Source organism: Enoplosus armatus, chromosome 13 (genome assembly GCF_043641665.1).
Source record: "Enoplosus armatus isolate fEnoArm2 chromosome 13, fEnoArm2.hap1, whole genome shotgun sequence".
NCBI lineage: Eukaryota > Metazoa > Chordata > Actinopteri > Centrarchiformes > Enoplosidae > Enoplosus > Enoplosus armatus.
In genome coordinates, this window is record NC_092192.1 from 12,702,188 (window position 1) to 12,728,455 (window position 26,268).

General features: G+C 40.9%; 4 protein-coding genes across 4 annotated transcripts; all 4 read left to right on the plus strand.

The window, feature by feature from the left end:
- Positions 1 to 305: 305 nt before the first annotated feature.
- Positions 306 to 5,486, plus strand: LOC139295672 (T-cell surface protein tactile). The gene is made up of 7 exons (XM_070917904.1): positions 306 to 387; positions 622 to 960; positions 1,510 to 1,622; positions 1,790 to 1,946; positions 3,645 to 4,127; positions 4,824 to 4,932; positions 5,113 to 5,486. Exons 1-7 carry the CDS (start codon positions 306 to 308, stop codon positions 5,195 to 5,197), a joined length of 1,368 nt encoding a protein of 455 aa, XP_070774005.1. The 3' UTR covers positions 5,198 to 5,486.
- A 2,588-nt stretch (positions 5,487 to 8,074) lies between these two features.
- LOC139295827 (uncharacterized) lies at positions 8,075 to 10,202 on the plus strand. Its single transcript, XM_070918091.1, has 4 exons — positions 8,075 to 8,105; positions 8,272 to 8,396; positions 8,775 to 8,833; positions 9,664 to 10,202. Exons 3-4 carry the CDS (start codon positions 8,798 to 8,800, stop codon positions 10,144 to 10,146), a joined length of 519 nt encoding a protein of 172 aa, XP_070774192.1. The 5' UTR covers positions 8,075 to 8,105; positions 8,272 to 8,396; positions 8,775 to 8,797; the 3' UTR covers positions 10,147 to 10,202.
- A 4,096-nt stretch (positions 10,203 to 14,298) lies between these two features.
- Positions 14,299 to 16,074, plus strand: timm10b (translocase of inner mitochondrial membrane 10 homolog B (yeast)). Its single transcript, XM_070917920.1, has 3 exons — positions 14,299 to 14,407; positions 14,523 to 14,618; positions 15,056 to 16,074. Exons 1-3 carry the CDS (start codon positions 14,381 to 14,383, stop codon positions 15,716 to 15,718), a joined length of 786 nt encoding a protein of 261 aa, XP_070774021.1. The 5' UTR covers positions 14,299 to 14,380; the 3' UTR covers positions 15,719 to 16,074.
- A 2,247-nt stretch (positions 16,075 to 18,321) lies between these two features.
- Positions 18,322 to 25,316, plus strand: ilk (integrin-linked kinase). The gene is made up of 13 exons (XM_070917200.1): positions 18,322 to 18,384; positions 18,949 to 19,107; positions 21,244 to 21,409; positions 21,540 to 21,635; positions 21,842 to 21,938; positions 22,058 to 22,141; positions 22,229 to 22,314; positions 22,404 to 22,513; positions 23,661 to 23,788; positions 23,944 to 24,065; positions 24,205 to 24,304; positions 24,519 to 24,649; positions 24,776 to 25,316. Exons 2-13 carry the CDS (start codon positions 19,019 to 19,021, stop codon positions 24,923 to 24,925), a joined length of 1,359 nt encoding a protein of 452 aa, XP_070773301.1. The 5' UTR covers positions 18,322 to 18,384; positions 18,949 to 19,018; the 3' UTR covers positions 24,926 to 25,316.
- The last annotated feature ends 952 nt before the right edge of the window (positions 25,317 to 26,268 follow it).

Genomic DNA, 26,268 nt, shown 5'->3' on the forward strand with positions numbered 1-26,268 from the left:
TGATGTAATCTAAAATCAAATGAGTCTGTTCTCTGCATCTTTTTAATTAGTCCCGACTAAAAGAATAAATAATGATAAGAACTGCAAGGATTTACTGCACGTCTGCTGCAAATCTGCTTTGCACCAGAGGTTTTCACCGCTTCCTATGACTCACTCTTGTCTCTCTCTCTCTCTGTGTGGTTTCCTGTGAAGATAGGTCATTCTGTTCTCTGTCTCAGTCTCTGCCCCACTCTTTAACCTCAGTCGACAGTCTACTGTTTCTGCCTTTGCTGAATCCCTCAATGGATTCAGCCTGATTGATCGTAATGAGTTTGGGGAGCTCAGACATGGCTGGAAGTGCACTGGGAAAGGCCTTCTCTCTCCTGCTCCTCGCCTCTATTATACAAGGTAATCCTGGAGCACATGTGCTGCTGCTCATATAATACACCAGCAAAGATGGGATATTCACCATGGGTTTGAAATGTGTATTGGCTGCTGGTGTGACAAGCTGCCTCAGTATAATGCTCTGATTTTATCTGCCTGCATCCCAGCGGACTGCAGTTTGTAATATCAACATCAAAGTGTAAGTGATTTTGTGTCCTCACTTTTCTTGCTTCCAATGCTATCTGATGTGCTTGACAGGGCTCCAGGATTTTGAGGTGTTCCATAATGAAAAGATGGAGGCAGTAGTGGGCCAGAACGTTGCCTTATCCTGTTCTGTAAAAAGCAGTACTGATCTCCAGATTGTCAGTATTGAATGGCATAAGAACAAAAACGAAAAGACAAAGCTGGCTCTGTACAGCCGAGGCTATGGAATCCATTTATTTTGGCCTAATGTCAGCATGCAGATTGTAAATAAGTCCATGGGATCCTACCTACATCTTTCTGGGGTGCAGAAATGGGACAGTGGCATCTATACTTGTGACCTCACCACCTTTCCTCTGGGCTCCATCAGGACAGAAACAGAGCTAAAGATCAAAGGTAAGACAAAGGCAAGTACATGCAAAGCCACAGCTGCATACCTCAACCAGACGCTGCAGTCTACACAGGATTTAATATTTGGATAGAGACGTGCAGTAACTTTCTATCTTATTGTCCGTTGCATATATTTCATGTTACTCCTGATTGCATCAGAGCTCTGCTCCTCTGCCAACCTCAGCACTTATTTACTTCTGAGAAAATGTATGTAATAATTGCGAGAAAACATCTAAGAGTTTGCCACGAGACATTTACTTTCATCCCTCGCTTGGCCTACCCCCCCCCCCCCCCAATCAGTCATGTAGTTGTCCAATGAGGCAGCCACGATACACCCTTACCTTCTTTTCACCTGTAAGTGAACTGAAGGGATGTTATGATCACAACAGAGGCAGAGGACAATTACAGACGGTGTTTATGCGTATTGCATATGACTTACAGTCAGTAATCTTTCGCTGATAGTAGTTATTTGCTGTATTCATTTTACAGCAGATGTTTTCCATAGTCATTCTTGTGCTGTCAATCCAAATGAATATCACATTATCTCTCTATTAGATGTTGATGTTGACATAATGTGTGATGTGGATAGCACTGTTGAGGTCCACGCTGGAGAAAATGTGACCATTCGCTGCAGAGCATTCCCTAATGCAGAGTACAGGTGGACCAAGGTAAGGGGAAACATTTAATCAGCCCATTTCTGCCATTCCAGTCAATTTCACTCCATTCATCCAACGTCAAGATGATTTGATTACCTCTGACATCAAAACCTACAATACCAACACATCTTTTCAACATGAAAGGTATTTATATGCTGCATAATCTTGTTTTGCCCTAGAACAAGACGGTGGTGTCGAAGAATGAATCTCTGGAGCTGTGGTGGGTGACGGTTGCTCACACAGGGCTTTATGCGGTGACTGTCAACACAGGAAACAAAAGTCTGCATAAAGAGTTTATCGTCACGGTGCTAACAGCAACCACAAGCTTAGGGACAGGTGAGCTTCTATATTTCTTTGCCGCTATTTCTCTCTTTGTGCTGCACTCAATTTCAGCATTTCCTCGGGGCTGGATTAACAATCTAGTAGAGGGCCCAAGAGACTGAATGACTTAATAAACTGCACTGGACCAGAGAGCTGATACTTGACTTTTGTTATTATACTGTAGCTCGCTCAATTTTAATTTTTAATTAGCTGAAAGGGAAAAAGAGAGAGATTCAAAGGATTTCGAAGCTGCCAGCCAAGCTATGACAACATACCAGTAACTGTGAATAAATTGGGAACTACAGAATTTTGAGTGAAACTCTCAATTACATGCTGCAAATCAATTGCCCCGTGGGATTTAGGGTTAATACTGAACTAAGCTGAACTAAAACAGTATTCACAGCTTTAAATTGTAAAACAACCAGACCAGCATGTCGCCTGCCCCCACTGGTGATACAGCTTGCTGCGAGTGGGCTGTGCTTACGTAGGAAAATAATCCCCGGTTGTCTACTTTCTCATCCTGTATTCGTGTTTCTCATGAGAATTTGAATAGAAGAAAAGAAGCAAAACTCAAGCCACACAGACGTCAGAAGTCACTTCCTGCTTTTTCTTTCTATCTACTTTCAAACCACAAGAACAAACACACTGAGCTGAGTCTCAGCAGCGTCTCTGAATCGTGACATGGGGTGAGAGCACAATCTGTTGGACAGATTGGAGTAGTACAGCCCAAATGTAGGTGTGAAAAATACTGAGATAAGCTGCTTGAGACGGACACAGCGTTGTATTAGATCCTGTTGCATCGCAGCATTGGATTTGTTTAATATGCTTGTAAATTAACTAAATTTTAAACTAAACATTTAAATCCCTCAGTTGTGTCTCATCTGGAATTTGAGCTAAGATTAATGATCGATCTGCAGGGGTATGTATGTGGGTACGCATGGCAGCAATAAAATAGTAGAAAACAATTGACGCACTACGTTGAATTTGAAATTCACGCCCACACCTTTGCTTCAGGAATCTGCGCCCATGGCTTCAGGGTCCAGGTTCTTGAATGAGCTCTTTGCCTTATTTTACCTATTGATTATGCACAGAATGCTCATAAATGCCAATTTGGCCCATGTTTTAATGATGTATCACGGTGCGTTGGGTTTTTTAAAGTTTTGTGGTGCATTACTTATACTTCCTACTCGTTATTCAGCTTTTCAAGGTGAAGCTCGTTAAAGGAACAGTTTGACGTTTTGGGAAATATGCACAAAAACCAAAGTGTAAAAACGACAACTTGTCATTTTACTGGGGGTTATGTGCCGCACTATTTCTTAGCCGGGAGCAGTTGCCAGGCAACCAGTGGAAACTCCAGGAAGTTACTGCACCTGGTGAAGAAATAGTTCCAGGAAATAACTCCCTGTAAAACCACAATTTGTTGGTTTCATATTCATGTTTGTTCATATTAAACAAACTAGATATGTTAATTAGTGACCTTTAGAGTTGCTGGTAGCTGGTAGCCTATCCATCGCAGATTCCAGTGTGATGGATAGGCTACATTTTGTTAATCCATGTCCACAGTTTTCCATGACAGGTATTTCTTTTCGAAGTGAGAACTGTGGAGCTCCAGGAAAGTATGTTTTTGATACTGCAGTGACAACATCAAAACAGCACAGTACACTGTTGCTGACAGCATGTTTATTGTAGACTTCTTTGTTCTGCTACTTTCAGATCTTGTGACAGTGACGCCACAGTCTAATGTAACTGAGGAGGGTTTGATCAGATCAACAGACAGCAGCCTTACCACATCACCCACCACTGGGCTTTCAACAACTGACACCAATGTAACGTGGACCACGAGTACGGACACTGACGTAACAGATGATCCAAACATCAGCAATGTTACAGCTGGAGAGCGTATACCCTCTTTCATTAATTATACACAGATCAGCATCACGTCATCCCCTGCCACGCACACTGACCCCTATCACTCAAACAACTCCAGTGATCAGGAGATAAACCCGACTAACACTTTAAACACATCCACTTTTTCTGACCAATCAGCGACCAGCAACCTATCCACGACATTAAGTTATGGTAGTGAGGTGTTCAGGTCAACACAGGAGACGAGGAATGGGTCCACGGGAAGCATTACGGAAAACTCTGACAACCCTGGTACAATCCCAACTGGAAATACAATGACTGAGAATAACGGTAATAATTACTTACTATCACTATTACAGGTGTTGCTAGAGTTGAAGAGAAAAAGTTATATGATCAGCAATGGGTTATTATGCATTTCCAGTCTTTGTCTGAGACCCTGAATTGCCCAACATCCCTTTTGTTTGCCTTGGCTTTTTAGTGATGCTCTCAGATAGTTTTGGGCACATCATTTACTCTGCAGACTGCAAACAGTGTGGTTAGCTTTGTTTGTGGCCATCAAGGTGAGGCGGGCAGCCGCAGTGCCGGAAAGTAAACAATAAAAAGTGAACCCGTAACTACAGACAACAGAGCTCAATGCTTAACAGGCAAGACCCCTTAAAAGCTACAGCTGCATATTAGCTGCAGGTTTCTTTGCCTTCGCCATCTGCATCTTTATCACATGCGGAGGCTTGACAGATTCCAGTGTTTTTCAGCCTCAGGCTAGTTTGCCTTTTCAAGGTAGAAATCTTGTTGAAAGAAGTGTCAACTTCTGGGGTTGGAGTCCGACCAGCTGAGGGGGAGGACGAGACACACTTTTCTGCCTCAAGGCAAAAAAGTTTCACATTGTAGCTTTACATTTATTATCAATATTTGTTGGGAGTCTGCTGGATTTCACCAGAGTAAGCTGATCAATATCTTAGAAACACATATTTAGCTTTTGCTGTCCTCCAAAATGACACTTTTCCCCTCTCTGACTCTGCTTCTTAGATACTGATGGTGTACGGAGTCATCTGTGGTTGGTGTTAATCATCACTCCGATGCTGGTATTGATCGCTGTGGCTGGCTTTCTCTTCAGGAGACAAATTATAAAGCGGAGGTACAACTCTTGTTACCTATCCATTCAAGCATCCTCTACGCCTGCCTGCACTTATTCAGGGTCATGCTACTGGGTGACCCTGAAAAGACATGAGTTCCCATAGATGCACATGACCTATAATATATTTGCATGTCAATTTTCTAGCAACGCCACCAGTGAATGTTTGTGCTCTCTCTGTAGGATGGATCTACCGCCTCCGTTCAAACCCCCTCCTCCTCCAGTCAAGTATACAGCTGCCAGGCACCACGAGCACTTCCCTACTTAAAGGTGTAACTTGGTAGAACTTGGAGATATGAAACATATGTAATCCCTAATATATTGCACAACGGCAGTTAATAAGTTGCGTGCATTAATGGTGGGGGTATAGTGTAAGCTGTATCCTGTGTTACTCTTGCGGTCAGTTTTGAACTGTTACAAGACAGACACAGGCAACTGTACAAATGTGGGCTGTGGGGTGGGTTCTACGCTACTGTGTATAAAATGTTGTTTTAGTTTTAGTTTTTGTATCAAATGCATAAAAATTCACAATAAAGTTTCTAACGTTTGTAAATAAAAGCTGGTTTAATTTCAGTCTGAATTGACTGAGCTACTACACTGCAGGTGCTTGTGTTATTTACATTCTTGCAATATCACATATTCACTGTGCCTTTCTAAAGCAGTCATTTGAAGTCCCAGCTGTTGTAGCTTGTGCAGCAATAAACAAGCACTCTATTTGCATAGAAACAAGACTGTTATGGCTGATTTACTTTCCATGTCCTTTAAAGATCTGCTGTAATTCTGGCTTTCAGCTGTGATTGACTTCCTCTAAAGTTGCTGTTTAGTACTGATGTTGCAAATTGACTGATGGCTCTATATCAGACCAGTGGTGTCCACATGTACCACAGAGTGACATCTGAGTTTACAAATAGGGGCCTAAACCACAAACCACATGGGATAAATGGCTAACAATATTTTGTAGTCCTGTGTGTTGATTATTTCTTTGATATAACACACACACACACACACACGCACACACACTGCACAACTGCATTTTTTCATTTTTTCTTCTGATTTTCCGACCACAGTAGCAAAACCACAATGTTCTGTGTGTAAGCAAGATATAAATTCTTGATATGCATAGCTCTGAAGCCCCGTACACACAGACAATCCATATAATAAACTATAAACTATCAGTCTATTGTACTGCACTCAAACATGTCTCGACATGCAGGCTTGTTGTTCGCAGCACTGTGGGAACTCACCATGTGGAAATGTAATTAATCATTTAGAGGTTAAGACTTGGTTTTAGGGTTAAGTTCGAATCAGGTTTAGTCAGGGCTAGGATTAGGAGTTCATTTTAAATGTTTTGAATTTTCAAAATATTTTGAAATTGTTAGCTGACAAATAAATTGAGCGAACATTTTCTGGCTTTTTAGGGTGAAATGTTTTGGCGTTTTTGATTGTTTGCTTCTGTGTTGACATTTTAACATTTAAAATGAATAGTGAAGTTGCTAACAGATGTTTATAAACCGTTGTCATCTGTACATAGTAATACGTTGATCTATTTAAAATCGTACTGTATCTCACAATGGTATTGAGACCGGGTGCCTCAGAATGAGGTTACATTGTTTCCTGTTTGTAACTGAAGAGCAGCCAGTTTTCAAAGCGCTGTGATAAGCGAGAGGTAACTAAGGCAAGGTAAAAATAGACTACAGTGTAGCACACCTCACTGACTAAACACTGCGATGCCCTGTAGCCTGAGAGCAGTCGTGTCAGACAGACAAACTGTTTTGTTCAAGACGGCTGGAATATGACAGGTAGGGTCAGGGCAACTTTTGAAACTTCTAAAATTGCATTTAGATTTTCAAACTTGCATCTAATATTGCTATCTGTGTAAAGATTGTATCCCTTAGTGTAATTCCGCAAAATGTTTCTTTTACCACAAAAACAGGAAAAGGTAAATCAGCATATGTCACAGAATATGGCAGAACAAAAGGTAAAAGTAAAGATTCGCGGATTACAATGAGGTGATAATCATAATTCATGTATGTAAAGGTACATTTCTCTGTTGATTGTAGTTTAGTATCCACACACAACCTTGTTTTGTTGATGTCACAGTACGTTTATCATACCATGTGCATACCATACCATGTGCAGCACACTCCGACACACTTTTTAACCAAATTGTTTGTTTTTTTGACTTACAGAGAAAGTAAGACAAATTTACAATAAAACTGTGGTAACAGTAGGAAGAATGAATTATGGAATTTGTCGGTATTGTTTAGTTGAAACTGGTAAAATACATATTTCCATAAATATGGAATTTATATTTTTACATGCTTGTTGTCTGTCAGATTATATGTTATATGTTAAAAAAACGTAGTACCAAAATGTAGCTACAAAAAATGTAGCACCATCAGACCACGGCAAATTCCTTGTAATGTAGGTTACTTGGCAATAAACAGTTTCTGATTCTGATTCTGAAGAAGATAATTTTTTTTTTTACAAATCATCATTTAGCCTCAAGACTATTTTTTTGAAAACCATCCGAAGATGTAGTAGTAGTAGATGCAGTAGCTCACAATACATTTGTAGTCTACTCTAATAAATTTACAATGGCCATAACAGTCTTTAATGGTGGCAACTTTCTCTGTTTTTCCTCCAGTTTCCTGTCTTAAAAGTCAGGGTTTGTCCAGTGTTTGTTTGTGATGACGCATTGTTTTACAATTTTGTAAAAAAAAAAGTTTCATCTTCTCTGTTTGTTATTGAGATGTTCAGAGGGAAATTCCAAACAATATTAGTAATAGCTGATGAAAAAGTATGAAAGTCTACACACTGACTTAGAAAATGTACATGTTGATTCCCACAGACAGATATTTAAAGGTTTGAGGTGTTAATAGTCAGTTTGTGTTTGTCTTTCAGAGTGTGACACTGAACTGACAGGTCTGGTGCTGTTATCTCTGGCCTTGTTGATGTCTTTGTGTCTCAATGTCGTCTTCTGCATTAGACGAAGAACCAGTTTGTGCAAAGGTATGGTTAAATGTAAAGTCAATTTTTTGGGCATATTGTGTTTTTTTATTCTAAATCTCTCTCAGCTTTTACAAAGGACAACAGGGCATTCTATAAATTGCCAAATATTTTGTTCATACAGACATAGATGAGAGCTGCTTCTCACACATTTATGACAGAGAAAGGTATGCTTTTTTTTTTTTTTCTTTTTTTTTTACAAATAAAGCACCATTATTATTTAGTCCAATACATCGTATGTCTTAGAAGATAGAAATATTGGAATACCTATCTACAAATGACATCTTATTGTAGAAATAAACTGTGAAATTGTTCCTCCACATCTTGCCGAAGGCCGTCACAGGATGAAGGGCATTACTTTCATAACCTCAATCATCATGAGCAGCAAGAAAATCCCCACAATCATCATGAGCAACAGGAAAATCCAATCTATGGCAACATCAGCACAGACAGAAGAGGTGAGTGCAGGCGTGCAATCTGTCACCTTTTTAAAAAAGAGTAACGGGAATTCATTGCATTTTTCTTGGAATGCCAGTGTATCACTCAGTCTCACAAAATAATTTCTACATGAAAATATATATTTTTTTATGATATGATAGTTTCCTTTTTCTGTATTTGTAGATAGTATATTCTTTGCAAATACCATGTGTGTGAACTGTCTAAGGATTCCTTCACCCACTGTTTTTAGATTTACAATATATAGCTGCTTTGTTTGTAGTAGATGAGCCTTTAAAAATCTAGATTCTTCTCTGTTCTCATTTATGTGATTTCCGTGTGCGTATTGTAGTTAGTAGAATGTTAAACAAGTGACCAAATCATGTGTTTTACTTTTTCAGGTTCTGTAGAGATTTGCTACGAGATGATGACCATGCAACACACAAGAGATCGTATGACGGTAATAGCTGTGACTTTATGTTCAGACTAGCGTGTATCAGCGGTACAATATCTCTCACTGATGTAGTTCTTACACAACTCCCACATAGTTTTCATTATTTATTGTATGTGATGTTGTCACATACTGTACAATGTATATATAATTTTATTATGCATTTAATAGCATGTGTAGGGACTGACAACATTATCGCAGTGAAAAAAAGTGAAAAAAAGAGTGAAAAAAAGAAACACATGCTTCTGTGCACTGTGGCGCAGGGTTAGTTATTTCACCAGCTTAATGTTTGACCTGACATGCACATGTGTTTGACGGGGATACATGCTCAGATAATGAAATTGTTAAACCTCTCTAAAGCTTTGCATATCCAATACAGAGGATGAAATGTAGTGAATATAACATGCACTGAAGCTTAGGAGCAAAAATGGGTTTGTATAATCATATTCTAAACCAATCGCTTTTGTGAATGCTGCTATTCTTGTATATGTGTTGTGATATTCACACTAAAACTAAATATATGATGCCATGCACTTTGTGTAAATGTAGACATGCAGACACGTTTAAGACATGCTGACATATTTGCTTTCAAAACGGAAGGTAGCTGACACCATTAACATTGTGGTCACTGAAACTGTCAACCAATGAACATAATTAACAGAACATGTTCTAAAAATAAACTAGATTTACGGAAAGGCATGAGACACACAGCCACAAGATCCAACCTGAGATAAAGGGAATGTATTAAAACTGTGTAGTGCTGCAACATTTTTGTTTATTCATGTAAACACCTGAAAAAAAAATGACCAATGGATTATGTCTCCATTGTCTGAAACCAGTCTTTAGAGCCTGACCTAAATTATGCCTCACTGGATCTGAAGGTGGCAAATAAGTACAAGAAGAAGCATCGGCATCAGCAGGGACGAAACAAACTGCAAGATCAGCTGCCGGTCCACCTCACAACCCCTGTGAATGCTTTCTTGGAGGTGGAAGCAGACATGGAGGCTCACCTTCCTTCCAGAGACACCAGCACCATGGTTTCACACAGCAGCATCTACCTGAACAGTCAACAGATAGCGCAAGAGACAGAGGAGATGGAAAGAGAAAGGGGCATGAGCATGGAGAGGGAGAATGCGGGTTGGGAAGGAATAAGAAGGCGGGAGGATGGCGGAAGTAGAGAATGGAAAGGAGAGCAAGAGAGTGAGGGAAGAAAAGATTGTAGTAATGGGAGTGTGCGCGCACAGCTTTCAGTAGAGGCTACTCAGAGTGGCACTGATCATTTCATCAGCAGCTTTAGCCTTGATAGTGTCCAACAAGACTAGGCAGATGTCATATTAAGACTTTTTTCATGTTTCAAACTGTTCAAAACTGAATATGCCACTTGAAAAGGGCAATAAAGGCTACTCTCCATTACTGTGTCTGCAAGAATGAAAACTATGTAATCTTCAATATTCAACGAGCTTTGCACAGTTGAGTAATTTCCTCTTTGATGCAAACAAACTACCTCTTGAACTCTCAGTCTCCACATTGAGCAACTGAGGGGAAAAAAAGTGTACCTTTCTGTGCAGAGGATGTAATCAACGTAGAAGATATAAAGAGAGAAGGAAAGTCTGTGTGTGACATTTAGAGGTCAAGGGCCACATGGAAATTTTCAATTTCTTGCGAAAGTCAAGGAAAACATCAAATCATCACAGGACGCGGAAGATCTCGCCCTGTTGTGTCATAATGTGTCATAATCACATATCAACAGATGTCTCATAGAAAGGTGTGAAGGAAAAAAAAGAATCTTTCCATTTGTTTTCCATACTGTAGGCGATGGCCAAGCCTCGAGAGGGGATACTTTCTTGAATAAATAAACTTGCCAAAGCACACGTGAATCTGCTTTTCAGTCATGTTATGACTGAAGATAAAATTAACATGAAGACAAAAATTTAAGGCAAAAAAGTAAAAAGGCAAGTGGGACATTAATAATGTCATTTTGTTTCCCCTGTGGGCATATTGTTATGTAAATGTCACACACAGAGGATTTTCCACGTCAAAGTCATGATAATGGTCATTAGCTTCATAATCTATTGCACTTATGAGCTAATGCGCCATCTGCTTAAATTATTATTTCCCTCTCTGTATTCCCCTCTCGGGGAAGATAATTTAGTGCCCTGCTTTATGAGGGAACTGAGCTCTGAAGTGAACTCAGCAGTCAGAGGCCTGCAGCACACTAACCATTTGTTGACAGTTTTTCAATAACTGACCATGGCCTACTTCCCCTCTATGGATTAATTTTTGGCCTCAGGCCGTTTTGGATGTAACTGTTGTAGACATCCAGGGTAGCAACATAAAAAGACAAATAATAATAATAGGGCACTATCAGTAACCGTCAAATCTCGCCATGAAAAAAAAAGGTTTCACTGACAATACCTGACTTGCAGTGTTTTTGCCTGGAATGCATGCTCGGATAATGAAATTGTTAATATAACATGCAGTTTGAGTTGACATGCAAGTATAATCTATTCTAGACCAATTGCTTGAATACATTTTGTGAATGGTGGTATTCTAGTATATTTATTGTTACATTCACACTGAAGCTAAATATATGATGATGATGCATTTCGTGTTAAAATACACATGCAGTTTTACCCATGCTGACATATTTGCTTCAAAACAGAAGGCAGCTGATGCCATTGACGTTGTGGTCAATGAAACAGTCAACTAACGAACATAATGAAGCACTAAAAATAAAGTCGTTTTACAGAAATACAGGAGAACATACAGCCACAAGATCCCACCTGAGATATTAAGTATGTATTAAAACTGGTGTGAAGTGCTGAAATAACCTAGAAATATTCCCCTTCAAAGTTGTAAACTGTAATTAGTAGCATTCTATCATCAGTAATTAATATCAGCTAGATTCTGAAACATAAGTTTAAGTACCATATGCGATTGACACCATTGCCAAGAATCTCTACACATTGTATCAGTCTCTACATTATATTTTACACTGTATGGCAGTCAGCTGGATTGCACCTTGGTTGCTTTGGGTGACATAATAAAAGGCAGTTTTTAAGGAATCTTGCGATGGCAGGTGGTGGAATGATGAAAGGCAAAAAGGAAAGTCATTTTCAGTTCTTTTTCCCTCTTTACAAAACCAACAAAAACATACGTCAGGAGTTACACAGAAATTATACTAAGGTGTCATGGTTAAACTGAAAGCGAGGTCTTACAGGATAGATTCACAATTTTGTCAAAGTTTGTCCTAAAACAAAAGTTAGGTGCCCACATGAACATTGAAACAGGTTTTGCATACTGGAATTATTCCTCCTGTTTATACTAGCCATTCTTCAAAATTCTTGTCCCAGTCCTTGGTCTGTGCAAAAATCAGGTCTAAACTTCTCCCAAAGCTATTATGAGGCTTCAGCAGTCTGAGTTAGACAAATCAAGTGGGTATCTTCCAAAGTTAAAAGTCTTTTTAATACAAAATTCCCTCTTTGTGTTTCCCTGGACAGCGTTGAGCTGCAGTGGAGGGATAGTAACACGAAGAGGGAATTCTTAACTACAAAGACTCCATTTGTCTAACTTCGACTGCTAAAGCCTCATATTAGCTTCAGATAAAAAATGGAATTGATTTTTACACATGAATTGTCCCCCATCACTTACACTGAAAGTGCAATAGGAAGGGATCTTTGAATGGCCAGTATGAACAAAAGGAGTGAATACAGCAAGCAAAAACTGTTGTGTTCACACAGGCACCTGACTGTTGTTTTAAGACAGACTTGAAAAATGATGGATCTATTCTGTGTGTGCAGAAATGCTCTCTCGTGAGCCTAGATGTGGCTCAGAAAGCATATTTTAATGATCTAAGCTAGGTCATCAAGTGCTCAAGCTGCAATTTCATGCCTCTAATATATTGTGGCAATAAAGGAGGATATAAAATGAAACTGAAGACCAATCTATTCTTCTTTATTGCAATGATCTCTTAAACATAATTGTGTCACTCGTGGTTTTCATTAAATGTTTATGCTATGCAACAAAGCTAAGTTTTGGCTGTATTTCTTGTTGTTCTTTTTGAGGACTCCATGTAGAAGACTTTGCTTAATTGCCAACGTATCTTTGATGAGTTACCAAGGCTGTTCTTGTAAACTGATATTTATTCAGTGAGAGTTCAGGGAACTAAAATCCCAGTAAAATAAGATCCTGCATCATTTTCCATGGTGCAGATTCTGTGGTTGCCATGGTCACAAGGCGAGCCGTGGCAAGAGAGAGGCAGCAGCCCTCTTTCTCATTGCAGCCTAGCTCGTGGTTTGTATGTATGTAGGCTACCACTGTAAAGTTTGTTATGATTGGCTATTGACCTGTAGTCCGCCTAGTGGCCTGAAGTAATAGGTGTTATTGTATTATTTATTTATGCACAGAAGAGAGATGACAGGAAATGAGGGGAGAGAGAGGAGGAATGACATGCAACTAAAGTCTACAGCCGGACATGAACCGGGGACAATTTATGGTTGGTGCTCTTACCTTATAGGGTGCCCCAGTAGATTACACCAAAATGGCTGGTCAAAATTGAATCGTATGTGTTTTCTGATCTGCCAGCCCTATGGTAAATAAGATTAAGTTTAGATAATTTAAATTAATTGAGCAGGTTAGGCAAAGATTGTGGTCATGGTTGATTATGGAGAGATTGCCTTCATTTTTAAAACTGTCTATGGCATGAAAATCTCATGCTTTGCATCCACCCAACCTCCTTCCTATGAGGGCCTTCACACCAAAGCACATTAAAACATTCACTCTGTTTGGAAGTTATTGCTTTCAGGTCATATTATCATACAAAGCTGCCTTTAGGGCTGTTTGTGTCAATATAACGCCACACTTCGTCTGCCTTTGCTACTGGGACATATCAGTCATTATTCTCATATGCAAGAGGTTGTGTGAGAACATTATGTTTTAAGTGTTTGAGAAACAACCACTGTTGTCGTCATCTCCTACAATATGACCCAAGTTTATTTAGACCAAACTATAACAAACTGAAAATACCAGTACTCTGTGCATTTTTAATCAGTACTTTTGAGAAAAACTTTTGTTTTGGGCCTGTACCAAATTGGTTTGTTCTAATGCTGTGCTTTGGGAGGTGGAGGGATATTGACCACTTACCTGTTGAGGCTCCAGAAACACGATTAGCTAACGTTAACTCTTCAGCTTTTTGACTGAATGTGACTTCACCCAAAGAAACTGCAACTGTCGTTAACGCATACCGGAAATGAACGATTTCTCTGTTACCGAGTGAAGCGTCTTGCTGGTCGTAGACGATCTTCGTTACAAACATGGCAGCGCGCATGTGAATGTCATGCCATCGAAGTCTATTATCTGTATCAGTTCGTGTTTGGGTGCGATTAGTGATACGTTAAAGCGGACATGTAAATGACATCTTGCGGAATTGTTCTTTCATTCAGCTCAGACAGCTAAGCGTCAGGAAAATTACACAACTTAACTTGATTCATTAGCTGACCGGCTCTCGATGTTAGCATTTTAGCTAACGAGTAATCAACTACTTCAGACGGAATCACGATGGATCCTGACCAACAACTGAGAAATGTAAGTCACATTCATATCGGTAGATATACACATTCATATGCAGTAGCAGCTACATTTGTGCTTATTTTCAAATGAGCAGTTCGGTGGTGTGTTTGAGTGATTGTGTCTCTTGCAGCTGCGGGATTTCCTTCTGGTTTACAACCGCATGACTGAAATCTGCTTTCAGCGATGCACCAGCAACTTCAACTACAGAAACCTCACTATGGACGAGGTAAGAATACTGGAGTTACAGCTGTATGAATGCATGCATATAACGTTATGGGACATGGCCTAAAGTATGTAGACACACACATCATTACTCCCATATATGTGAGTGTTTAATATCTCCAGAAACATTGGCTGTAATACGATAATGGCCTCACTCTTCTGGGAAGCCTTTCTACAAGATTTTGGAACCTGCTTGCAGTTGGCTTTGTCCCATTCATTCACAAGAGCATTCATCAGTGAGAGTGGCCACTCATGTTGAGGTCATTGGCTCTGTGACCTCGCCTTGTACATGGGGGTCACTGTTGAAACAGGAATCAAACTGCTGCCATATAGGTGGAAACAGATTTCATAGATTGAAACCAAGGAGCCTAGTTCACAGACTCGTATAGCTCATATAGTGTATCATGAACACATACACTCTGATTGCTGTTGTCTGTCCAGGAGCGCTGTGTGGACAGCTGTGCGGGGAAGCTGATTCGCTCTAACCATCGTCTGATGGGCACGTACGTGCAGCTCATGCCTCGGATGATGCAGCGCCGGATGGAGGAGATGGAGAACAAGGCTGCAGAGAATGCCAAGGCAGCAGAGGCGGCTGCTGCTTCTGCATATGTGGGGCCTCCTGCCACAGAAGCCTCACCAGCATCTCAAACCCCCATCACCTCATCTCCGCCCCCGCAAGTACTGCCACTGTTAACTCCCTCTATGACTGATGTCGGACCAGAGGGCCATGGCTCAGTCTTAAAGTCAGCAGGATTAGATATTCCAGTTGAGCTCGACGCTGCTGTACTCAAATCCACAACAGCCGCAGGAGTCAAATTATCAGCTGCCGCACCTCTCACACCTGTAACTGAAGCAGTGAATCCCTCAGTGCTTAATGAAGCAGGCAGTGGACCATCTTATACAGTAGGCTTTCCTCAGGCGCCGATAGCTGGTGCCCAGATTGAGTCTGGGAGCTCAGCGCCTGTGTTTATGCCATCCAAACCAACGACCTTGTCAGAAGATGTGCCTGTGTTGACAGTAGCTGCACCTACAGTGTCTAAATCCAAAGAGAGTCTGTCAGGCCAAGTGAGAGCCCCAGAGGTCCCCCCACCTTCAGGCCAGTAACGATGCCCTGTCTGAGTCTGTCTCAGGTGGTCAAACTTTTAGTCCCTAACTCCCACCACAAACGACCCACATCTGATGAGTAACTCATCACTGGCAGTCCCAAATGTGATGATCTCTGTATTGCTGAAAAGAATAGATGATCTACATCCATTATATATGATATCATCCTGTCAAATAACCTTTTCTGGCTACAGTCTCTCAAATGTGAGCATTTTTCTTTGTTTTCATGTTGCAAATAATGTTTTTCACTATTTGTTTGACACAATTAGCATCTTGAAGATGTCACTTTAGACTCTTAACTGCAGGCGTTGTCATTGTTTTTGACATTTTTTTGACTCAATAGTAGATTTATCAAAATATATTAATTGATTATGAATATAATCTTTAATTGCATCTTTGGTGTGTATATATAATCAAAATTACAATAATATAATTCATTACGATACAGTATTGCAAAGTATGTCAAATGTTAACAAAAACAAATATTCAGACATTGAAATCCTAGGTGTAAATGTTATGTTGTTTTGTGATAACGGGCAATCATTAAAATGATTATAATGATGGCAGTGATATTATCACTCGAAGCTCTACAAGGATCAATTCCCAGCCTGCTGGATTGTGAAGGCCTGATCATTTTTGGACCTGAGTTCGGACTTGCAGGAGCAAGGAGGGCTCAATCTGATGATGCCTTAAACACACTCAGTCTTGATACATGTTCTGTAAGATGACACAGTAAATGCAGAAATAAGATCCTCTTCAATAATAAAAATGAGAGTATTCATGACTTTTTTAATGTTTTCTTTATTTTAAATGCTCCTTTGACAACCTCTTGTATCTGTTTGAAAACATTAAAGGCCCTCCTGCTGCCGGATGTCCTAACGCAGCAGTGTTTTGGGGTGTGTTGCCCTCACTGTTGTGGGTGTGAATCCAGTTCATGACCTTCGTCACATATAATCACCTCTCCCTCCTCCCATCATTTCCTGTCTTTGCACTAAACACGCTATGTACTCTTTAATCCATCAGCAAAACCATGATAAGCAATCTTAAAACAGCATTCCCAGTGGTTTATTCCTCCACCACAAAGATTGTAACGTTCTTCAGTATAACTGTCAGCCAGCAGCTGTGACAGACAAGAAGTATTCTTTAGGCTGAGTATGAAATGGTTTGTTCCTGTTTGCATAATATGGTCATGCAATAATCAGGCATGTTAAGCCACCCTGTTGCAGATTTCACTGTGGCACATGCAATAAGTCTCACTTTTCTAAAAACACATTTTGCAATATTTCAAGTGTCTCTTTTGGAATCATTGATCACTTCTGCTGTTTGGTACAGTTATGAGTTGGCAAAAAGGTGTGAGGTTGCCTCTCAATTATTGTACTTTAAGGGAAACCAATTATTTTTAATTAGCATACATTGATGGTACAACATAGAGGCCAACCAGTATACTGGCCGATATTAACTTTGAACTGTTAAATGTCCTGATTAGTAGACCTTGGTCAATCGATCAATCAAAAATGTTGACGTTATGTGTGTATGTGTAAACTAATGTCAGCAAATATATCCTTGTTGGCTTTTTCACAGCAGATAGTTTGACTTTTCAGGAAAGGCACAGGTGTTACTAATAACGTTAACGATGGCTCCGTTCTATTTATGTCTCCCACTGAACACAAATGTGACAGCATGCACAAAACCAGGACCCTGAAACTGAAGCAGCTAAATGGAATTCAGATGAAATCATTACTTTTATTATTCGCACCTGTGCTTTTCCTACTGTGACATGTCTGTGAAAAAGGCCTATCATATTTTACTCAACATTTTTTACTGATAAAACATAGAGGCCGACCAATAAATCAGCAATGCCAATATACAGGTTGATATTAGCTTATGACAGATATATTGGTATCGGTATATATGTCAGCCAATAAGCAGCAAGAAACTGCAGCACATTAGGATATGTTGACAGTTATTGAGACACAGTTTGGCCACCAGAGAGCACTGACACGTTCATTTCTCAACAGTAGAATTTCCTAATCAGTACACACAGGCCTTATTCACTGAGGACACTTTGTAGGAAATGCACAGGTGTGAATAATAAAATGAATGACGTCAGAATACTTGAATAGAGCAGAGTCGTTCGTTAATGTTATTTGTAACACCAGTGCTTTTCCTGCTGTGAATAGTCCTGTCATATAGTAGCCTAGTATCTTGGTCAAAGGCTTATCTTAATAACCAAATTTGAGGGATCCTTATCAAAAAAGTTTTTGTTTATGTTAAAAAAAAGATCAAAAAAGGAAAATGAGCCTTTTGATGATATGAGCCCATGAGTGCATTCTCAATCATGACAAACTACAGATATAGATGAATGATTAATAAACTGAATTCTCTCCCTCCTCACCAGACTTCGGTGTTTTCGGCCCCGTGTGGTTATGCCGCCGGGTGTAGCACCGTTGCATTGCCTCCAGCAGGGGGCGCTGTTGTGTGAGTGTCCTGGGACGGGGCTGCCAGTAGCAGAGCTCGTCTCTAACTTCTCACCAGTAGCCCACATCCACTCTGAGGAGCGGGGCGTGGACTCAGACCGACTATTCTCTGCTCTCAAATTTGAGGAGACGGCCGACTTTCGGGGGGGGAAAAAAGAAACTGACAAGAAATCGATCGATTAGCAGCTGGTAAGACTTTTGAGAACGCCTTTGTATGTTTAAGAGTTTTGTTTCCATTGTGTTTGGGGAGTTTTTGTTGTGGATGTCCAACTTCACTTTGACTTTTTAACAATAGATTTCACAGTGATCCAATAGGCCAGCCCATCCGATCCCACGGAGGAAGATAAAGCCAAGGGGAAATGTGGGATTGTACAGCTATTTAAGTACTTTCATTTCGCTGGACTCTGGCGGGCTGTTTATGTTTATGTTATGTTACTTTCTTCTAAATACACGTTACTGTTTAACAATCAGTGTAAATCTAATAAAAGAATGTTTAGGAATATACAGATACCATAAAAGGCTAAATATGAAGTACAGCCAGCCTTCTGACACGGATATTGTTTTTCACATCACACTTTACCTTGGCATTATGGACTTTTATTTATTTATGGATACAAGTCAACTTACTGTAGGCTCAAAAGACAGTGAGTGATGTCTGTTTACCTGCTTATATCAGTTCCCTGGAAGATGTACAGCGCAAAATCATTTGTAAAAACCATGTTTACTTTTTTTTGTTTGGGACACCTTTTGCAGGCTACATGTCCCTGATCTCAAACAAAATCAAAAGAGCAAACAGTCAAGAGAGGCAGCCTGCAGCATAACCATGGATGACATCTTCACACAGTGCCGAGAGGGGAACTCTGTGGCCGTTCGTCTGTGGTTGGACAACACAGAGAATGACCTCAACTTGGGGTAAGTGGATATGTATCTGCAACACATGAAGATGTCTGCAGTGGGACAGACTGCCTTTATCTTCCCTTGGAGTCTAGCTGTAGTGTCTAAAGTCTTCTAGAGTCTTCTAATAATTGCAGTTGACTTCATAGCAAACGTACCACATTTGGTATGGTAGGTGAGTGTGTGTTTTAGTGTGTGTGTGTGTGCATACGAAGCAATCCTTGGCATATTAGAGGTGGTCAAATAGTTTCCATACTGTGTGCTCTCCCTGCAACTCCACATGCTGCTGAGCATCACCCAGTAATTCCAGTCCAGTTTGCACTTTTTTTCCATTTTCTTCTTGGATTGCTCTCTTTATGATGTCATCCCCCAAAACTGTGTGTGTGTGTATAAAAAGCAGTGGGTGATTTTGGGAGGTTGTGCGGTGACATAAATGACTCAGACAACAGACTATAGCCTAAAACTCATCCTACGCTAGTCTAAAGAGCACAGACTGACTTTAGATTACAGTGCTGAAACCATTTAGCTGATTGACAGAAAATCAATCAACAGCATGTGATAATTGTATAATGATTTTAAATTGAATATTTGGGGTTTTATACTATTGTTCAGACAAAACAACCACTTTGAAGACGTCACCCTGTTCTCTGAGAACAATTTGTGAAATGTTATATATTAAAGAAATAATAATAATCTGAAATATAAGCGGTAGATGAATTTATAATAGTTATTAGTTGATTTTTTTCTACTTGTTTAGGATATACAGAGCATTTCTGCCTGTTTACATAATCTCCTCACTAGAAAGGAGCTAGAAGACCTCACTGCTAAAGACCTTGGTTATCTCATTCTTGGGCCAGGCCATATATGTGCAGTTTGTTGACGTTGACTGTGAGGGCTGCAGAGCTGCTGGCCAACCACGCAACAGCCAAGGCCATTTCCTCTGCTCAACTCCATACAGGGCCAGGCCCTCGCTGACAGAGCTTCTCAGGCAGCTAGCTGCAGCCCCACATAAACATCTGAGAGACCAGTCATTATGCTGGAGGCCGGAGCTGTGGCTTTTACTCTAAAGAGGCTCAATTGTGTGAACCAGCCCCCCCCCCACCCCCCCCCCCCCCTTCAGAATATCCAATAATGTGTAATAAGTGTTACATGCTGGTGGGAAAATACGTTGCTTAGCACCAACTGAAATGCTTCCCCTTCCATTTGTAATGCACAAGTTAGGAACTGGAGTCCACTGAGACAAACATTAAATGCCATTTCAGATCTCCCCCAGGAGCGGTTTTGTGTGTGCGTGTGTGTGTGTGTGTTTTTGAGTGAGCGACACAGGAAGACATGGGGGAAAAAGAGAGAGAGACTGACAGAGAATGCGTAGCTGAGGATTCCACTGTGCATTTTCCGCTCTGCCATTCCTGAGATTTTTCCCCCCCGTTACTTTTTATAGCACACAGGGTTGGTCAGACTATGAACTGTCTGTCCACAGTGCTGGATCAGGGTTGACAGAGAATGTGATGAACTGCTATTCCACTATAGTGTGAGCTAGTACTGCAGCTATTTCCTACTGGCTAAACAAGCCCACTTGAGGTTTATTGTTAAACAGTGTAGAGCTTGTGGCTTTGCGGGGAGTTGCGAGAAGCCCCTGCAGCTGCCTTGGGATCAGCTAATGTAAAGCACTCGCTTGGGCGAAGGGGGCCAGTCACACATAGGTGGCAGCTCGGCTCCTTGTAGACTGCGGCAGTGCTATGTACGCTGCCTGTGTGTTTGCGTCTCTGCAGCTTGCACAGACATATTTATCGCTGGGCCAGTCGTCAGAAGGATACAGGCTGCCGGCAGCGTGAGGAAGCATGTGCTTAAATCTAAATAAAGATTGGTAGGTAGTGGGTGTGAGAACCTGTGTGGCTGAGTGTCAAAGAGAGAACACCACAGATATTTTGTCAGCTGGTAAATGCTCGGAGTTGTTATGAGAGCCCACCAGCACCCTCCTACAAACGCCTCAAGGGAACAAGTATCACTTCACCTCCAAATGATGTCATCTTCAAAAATTCAAATTAGACTTAAAAGTGTCATGAAGCAAGGTTATCTCAGCTTAATGACTAATGGGCTAATTAATGTAGGATTTGTCCTTCTTTGCTCTTCCTTCTCTCTGTTGTGTTTTAGTGATGACCATGGCTTCAGCCCCCTCCACTGGGCATGCAGGGAAGGGAGGAGCGGCGTTGTTGACATGCTCATCATGAGAGGTGCTCGCATTAATGTGATGAACCGTGGAGATGATACCCCACTGCACCTCGCCGCCAGTCATGGACATAGAGATATCGTGGCTAAGGTACACACACACTCACGTATGGTTGTATGGTTACAACTGGACCTGGGTGCATGCGTTGTTGACACTGTCTGAGGGGAGAACACTTGCTCTGTTGTTCAATTTTCTTCACTTTATAACCCGTGAATGCCAGCTGATTCAGTGCAAAGCAGACCCCAATACAGTCAACGAGCATGGAAACACACCACTCCACTACGCCTGCTTCTGGGGCCAAGACGAAGTGGCCGAGGTACAGTACAATACACCTACAGACACTCCTCTTCTTTGGGCACAATTTGTTGTCTGAAACGGCCCTCTTCTGGGAAGAAACGGCCACTACAGTGCCATTTTGTTAAGCAGTGGAGCTCCGACTGCTCCCAGTGTCTTTGCTTTTAATCCAAAACCTATGCTTAAAATCTAATCGGTGCATAATGTAGTTTAACCCCTCTTTTTTAGGACTTGGTGACCAGTGGTGCCCAGGTGTGTATATGTAACAGATATGGACAGACGCCTCTGGACAAGGCCAAGCCTCACCTAAGACAGCTGCTTCAAGGTCAGAAGTAATTTGTGGGCATTTTAACACTGTGACAGGTTATTTCCTATGAAAAGAAAATTATTATCGCCACTTTATTTTTGTGATTGTTACTTCTTTTATGTGTGTTTTTTTTTTAGAAAAGGCAGAGAAACTGGGCCAGAGTATGACCAAAGTCCCATATAAGGAAACTTTCTGGAAGGGCACCATGCGAACACGACCTCGTGAGTCACCTGTGTTTCATAAAAAGGAACAAATCAACATATTAAATCAGGACTTTTGTTTGATTATTCTTGTTGTGGCTCTATCAGGTAATGGTACCCTCAACAAGCAGGCTGGTATTGATTATAAGCAGCTTTCGCTTCTGGCAAAGATCAATGAAAACCAGTCTGGAGAGGTCAGTTGCACTTTACTGCTGTGCGTCGGTCTTTTTCACTTTTTTTCCAGCTCCTCAGTTGTTTACTCAACTATGTGCTATGTCTGTAGTTATGGCAGGGTCGGTGGCAAGGGGATGAGATTATAGTCAAGGTGCTACAGGTGAGAGACTGGACCACCAGGAAGAGCAGAGACTTTAACGAGGAGCATCCCAAACTCAGGTAATTCATTAGTATTCTAACAATGACAAAGTGATAGTGGTGGATTTGGTTGGCCCTTAACAGTATGTCTTATGGTGTCTGCACACAGAATAGAGATTTCAGGGTTCATTTAGTGCATTAGTCTATGAGCATTTGGACTGATAAACACAGTGCTAATGTGGGGATGGATGAGATTGATTGGTGGCGATTGAGGTCAGTGGTCACAGAGAACTGATTCTTGTGTAACAAGAAGTTTTTACTGCTAGAGGTCACAGAAATGGGTTTGGGTCGATGTTGTGGTAAAGTAGTCGCTGGCAGCTGTTTACTGTGTGATGTGCTCTGCTCTACAATGTGAAAAACAAATTCCACAAACATCCTTCCATCGCAGTAATCATGAAATCCATTATAACATGAAATCTGAAGTATGTACAGTCTATTTCAAGGGAGGATGTTGGTGAGCCAAAAGGACTTCTGCGTTCAGTGAATCATTATTGACACCGTCATCTAATTAATCAAAATGAATCACAGAATGAAATGACACCAAGCAGCGTAACTCAATCAAGCAGAACACAACATAAAGGGGAGCACATTAGCATGTTACCTAACCCGGCCTAACTTCAGACCTTTACTAAGTGACAGAAAAAACCCTAATTAGACAAAAATGAGAGAAACCTTTGAGCAGGCCAATTCAAAGCATGTGAGCAGTTGGAAGACGCTGGCAGTGTGCTGCTTTCATGTCGGCTTCAGCTCTCGCCCTCTTTTAAGAATTGAAACACACATAAAAGTACTCGGGATGAATGTGCTTAAAAAATTCAGCGGCAACATATCATCTGACACATATTGCAAAAAATTAAAGAGCTTCAGATAATGAAAGAGTAAAAACTACTGCTCAGCTTGACTTTAAAGGGCCACAGATGATACAAATGTGGTGTATAATAACATGGATTCTTGAGTTTTCTTCATGCAGAACATGTCTTGTCTTAATGTTTTTTTGTTTTAATGGATGAATTTGTTAATACCTTATCATCAGTGAAGGACTTCCCTGTTCTAAGAGTATATAATTATTTACTTTTTCCCCCCTCCTTCCTCCTTTTTTTGTTAACATTTGTAAAATTACATTTACACACTCATTCTCGCTCTCTTTGTCTGTCTCTCTTTCTGTCCATAGGATCTTTTCTCATCCAAACATTCTGCCTGTTCTTGGGGCCTGTCAGGCACCTCCGTCCCCTCACCCCATCATCATTACCCACTACATGCCATACGGATCCCTCTTCAACATACTCCACCAGGGCACTAGTAAGTAATTTGTGTTTATGCACATGTATTAAATGGATCAAATTAGCATTAAAGTTAATACCAGCCCCAAAGCACTACGGCTGAGCATCTTCATACTTTTTACTTTTCTCTCCTCCCTCCTCCTCTGTCTTTACCGTCCTCTTCCTCTTCCTCAGCTCTGGTGGTCGACCAAAGCCAAGCAGTGAAGTTTGCATTGGACATTGCCAGCGGCATGGCCTTCCTCCACACCTTAGAGCCAATGGTTTCACGGCTTTACCTCAACAGTAAGCATGTCATGGTGAGACACTGTTCTACTGTCTTTGACCTCTGGCGTATAAGCAACCACGATAATAAACAAAAAGATTTTGTCTATGAAGGTGACCCTGTGACTCATTGACTCGCCAGATGTTTGATGATGTGCTGTGTTTCATTTGCAGATTGATGAGGACATGACAGCCAGAATAAGCATGGCAGATGCTAAGTTCTCCTTCCAGTGTCCTGGTCGTATGTACTCTCCTGCATGGATGGCCCCTGAAGGTATTCATTTCTTTTTTTCCCTTCCGCCCACTCCCTGTTCTTCTTATACTTTATGAGTCATTCAGTACAGGAACATACTGCACTGTGTCATTTAGTCTCAGCTCAGTGGTGGTCATGCAGTTAATCTTGTGTGTTGCCCATGTTACAGAATAAAAACAATCCCTGTGAGTTATTCCGGCATGTTTATGGTTCTCCTTGTCCTGGATGTTTCCAGCTCTGCAGAAGAGGCCTGAAGACATCAACAGAAGATCCGCTGACATGTGGAGCTTTGCAGTGTTACTGTGGGAGCTGGTTACCAGAGAGGTCCCCTTTGCTGACCTCTCACACATGGAGATAGGCATGAAGGTAAGTGGGCGCTGTATTTATCCACCCACAGGCTTATACTGTATGTTCACATTCACATCTCTATATCTCAAACACCGTACCGAAATATCCAGAGGCTTTTTACAGCTTTCTATTTCCATTGCGCAGGTGGCTCTCGAAGGTCTTCGGCCAACCATTCCACCGGGGATTTCACCTCATATCTGTAAGCTGATGAGGCTCTGCATGAACGAAGACCCAGCCAAGAGACCCAAGTTTGACATGATCGTCCCCATCCTGGAGAAGATGCAAGACAAGTGAACGCCTTCGCATGCCTTGAATTTGTACACTCCTGTTACGATGTTTTTTTTTTATTATCAAACCACTCTGTATCTTCACTTCAATCATGTATCTGCTAAGCCACTGTAAATAATGCCAAGAGACCACTTCAGCTACACAATTCAAACAATAAGTGTTATATTGCTTTTCTTGTATAATTTAAATTTGAGGTATAAATGTTCTTTTGCCTATGTTGCTTTTTTTTTTTGTATGGCCGAAACATGTTCGCTGAAATATTGGCAAACTAAATAACGGCAAATTATATTCAGTGATGAGTCAGAAAGAAACAGATCCAAAGAAATGTGTATAGAAACAATGCTTTTATACACATTAGCGAATACCAATGCAATAAATGTTTTATATTTATGACAAATCCTTGTTCTTTTATTGTGGAACACTAAATGCTCACTTTCTTAGCACAGGGTCTGCTTGACAGAAAATTTTCAGCCTAATGTGGCTTTCTCCAGCGAATGGAGTTTGCTAGTTATCATGGAGATTATTCAGTTCATAGCTCAGTTGCTGTCCACTGAGCAAACTCTTTCTTCTGATGAAGGCCACAAGATGGGGCTGAAAGCTCCAGAAAGTTTATAGCAAATGGACCCTGTGCTAGTATCTATTTTTCAAGTTCAATAGAGAACCTTCAAGCTCAGCTCACAGGCTGTGGTTGCAGATTTCCTCAAAGAACGTTTATAATTGAATAACTTTGTAACTTAAAAGATTCATTGCCTGAAATCTCTGATGGACTTGGGATGCAGTGTCTTGTATTTGTTTGGGAGTATATAACAGTGAGTGTAACTTGGGTTTATGATGGGAATTTATATTTTGATAAATTCTTGTTGGACTAAGCTACTGTAACATTATGTTGCAGCATTGAGGGGCTTCCTGCTGTGAAAGCATTCAAGGGAAACAAACAGGGAACTGTAAATGCATTCTTCTCACAAAAACTTCTGGTGCAACTTCCATTTCACTAAGTTTTGCTCAGAAGAAAGAAAAGCAAAGAAAAAACCTTTGCCACGTGATGAGTCAGCTGACTGCCTGTGCCTTTCACAAGACCGACGCGTGAGGCTCGCTCACCATAACAAGCAGTGTGCTGCACACGGAGGCGCACGCAGAAGGGCCCGTCCACCTTGTTTCAAGTAGAAGCGGGACTTTCTTGGGTCTGCCTGTGATCACTGCTCTCGGTCCAGAGCCGGGGAAGAAGGCGACGACGACCGACCGGTCTGCACTTCTTTGGAGGTGATTACAATAGCAAAAGTTAGCTAGCTAGTTACTTTGTGAGCAGGCTGCGTCGAAGTCTGTTCTTACTTCAGATTTGTTTGTGGGTG

Bases quoted from the DNA above. Each gene is read 5' to 3' on its own strand.
- LOC139295827 (XM_070918091.1), top strand. From the start codon at position 8,798: ATGATGACCATGCAACACACAAGAGATCGTATGACG. The intron at 8,834-9,663 runs GTAATAGCTGTG...GTCTGAAACCAG, and splicing joins ACACAAGAGATCGTATGACG to TCTTTAGAGCCTGACCTAAA.
- timm10b (XM_070917920.1), top strand. From the start codon at position 14,381: ATGGATCCTGACCAACAACTGAGAAAT. The intron at 14,408-14,522 runs GTAAGTCACATT...TGTCTCTTGCAG, and splicing joins CTGACCAACAACTGAGAAAT to CTGCGGGATTTCCTTCTGGT. The intron at 14,619-15,055 runs GTAAGAATACTG...TTGTCTGTCCAG, and splicing joins GAAACCTCACTATGGACGAG to GAGCGCTGTGTGGACAGCTG.
- LOC139295672 (XM_070917904.1), top strand. From the start codon at position 306: ATGAGTTTGGGGAGCTCAGACATGGCTGGAAGTGCACTGGGAAAGGCC. The intron at 961-1,509 runs GTAAGACAAAGG...TCTCTCTATTAG, and splicing joins AACAGAGCTAAAGATCAAAG to ATGTTGATGTTGACATAATG. The intron at 1,623-1,789 runs GTAAGGGGAAAC...GTTTTGCCCTAG, and splicing joins CAGAGTACAGGTGGACCAAG to AACAAGACGGTGGTGTCGAA.
- ilk (XM_070917200.1), top strand. From the start codon at position 19,019: ATGGATGACATCTTCACACAGTGCCGAGAGGGGAACTCTGTGGCCGTT. The intron at 19,108-21,243 runs GTAAGTGGATAT...GTTGTGTTTTAG, and splicing joins GAGAATGACCTCAACTTGGG to TGATGACCATGGCTTCAGCC. The intron at 24,305-24,518 runs GTATTCATTTCT...GGATGTTTCCAG, and splicing joins TGCATGGATGGCCCCTGAAG to CTCTGCAGAAGAGGCCTGAA.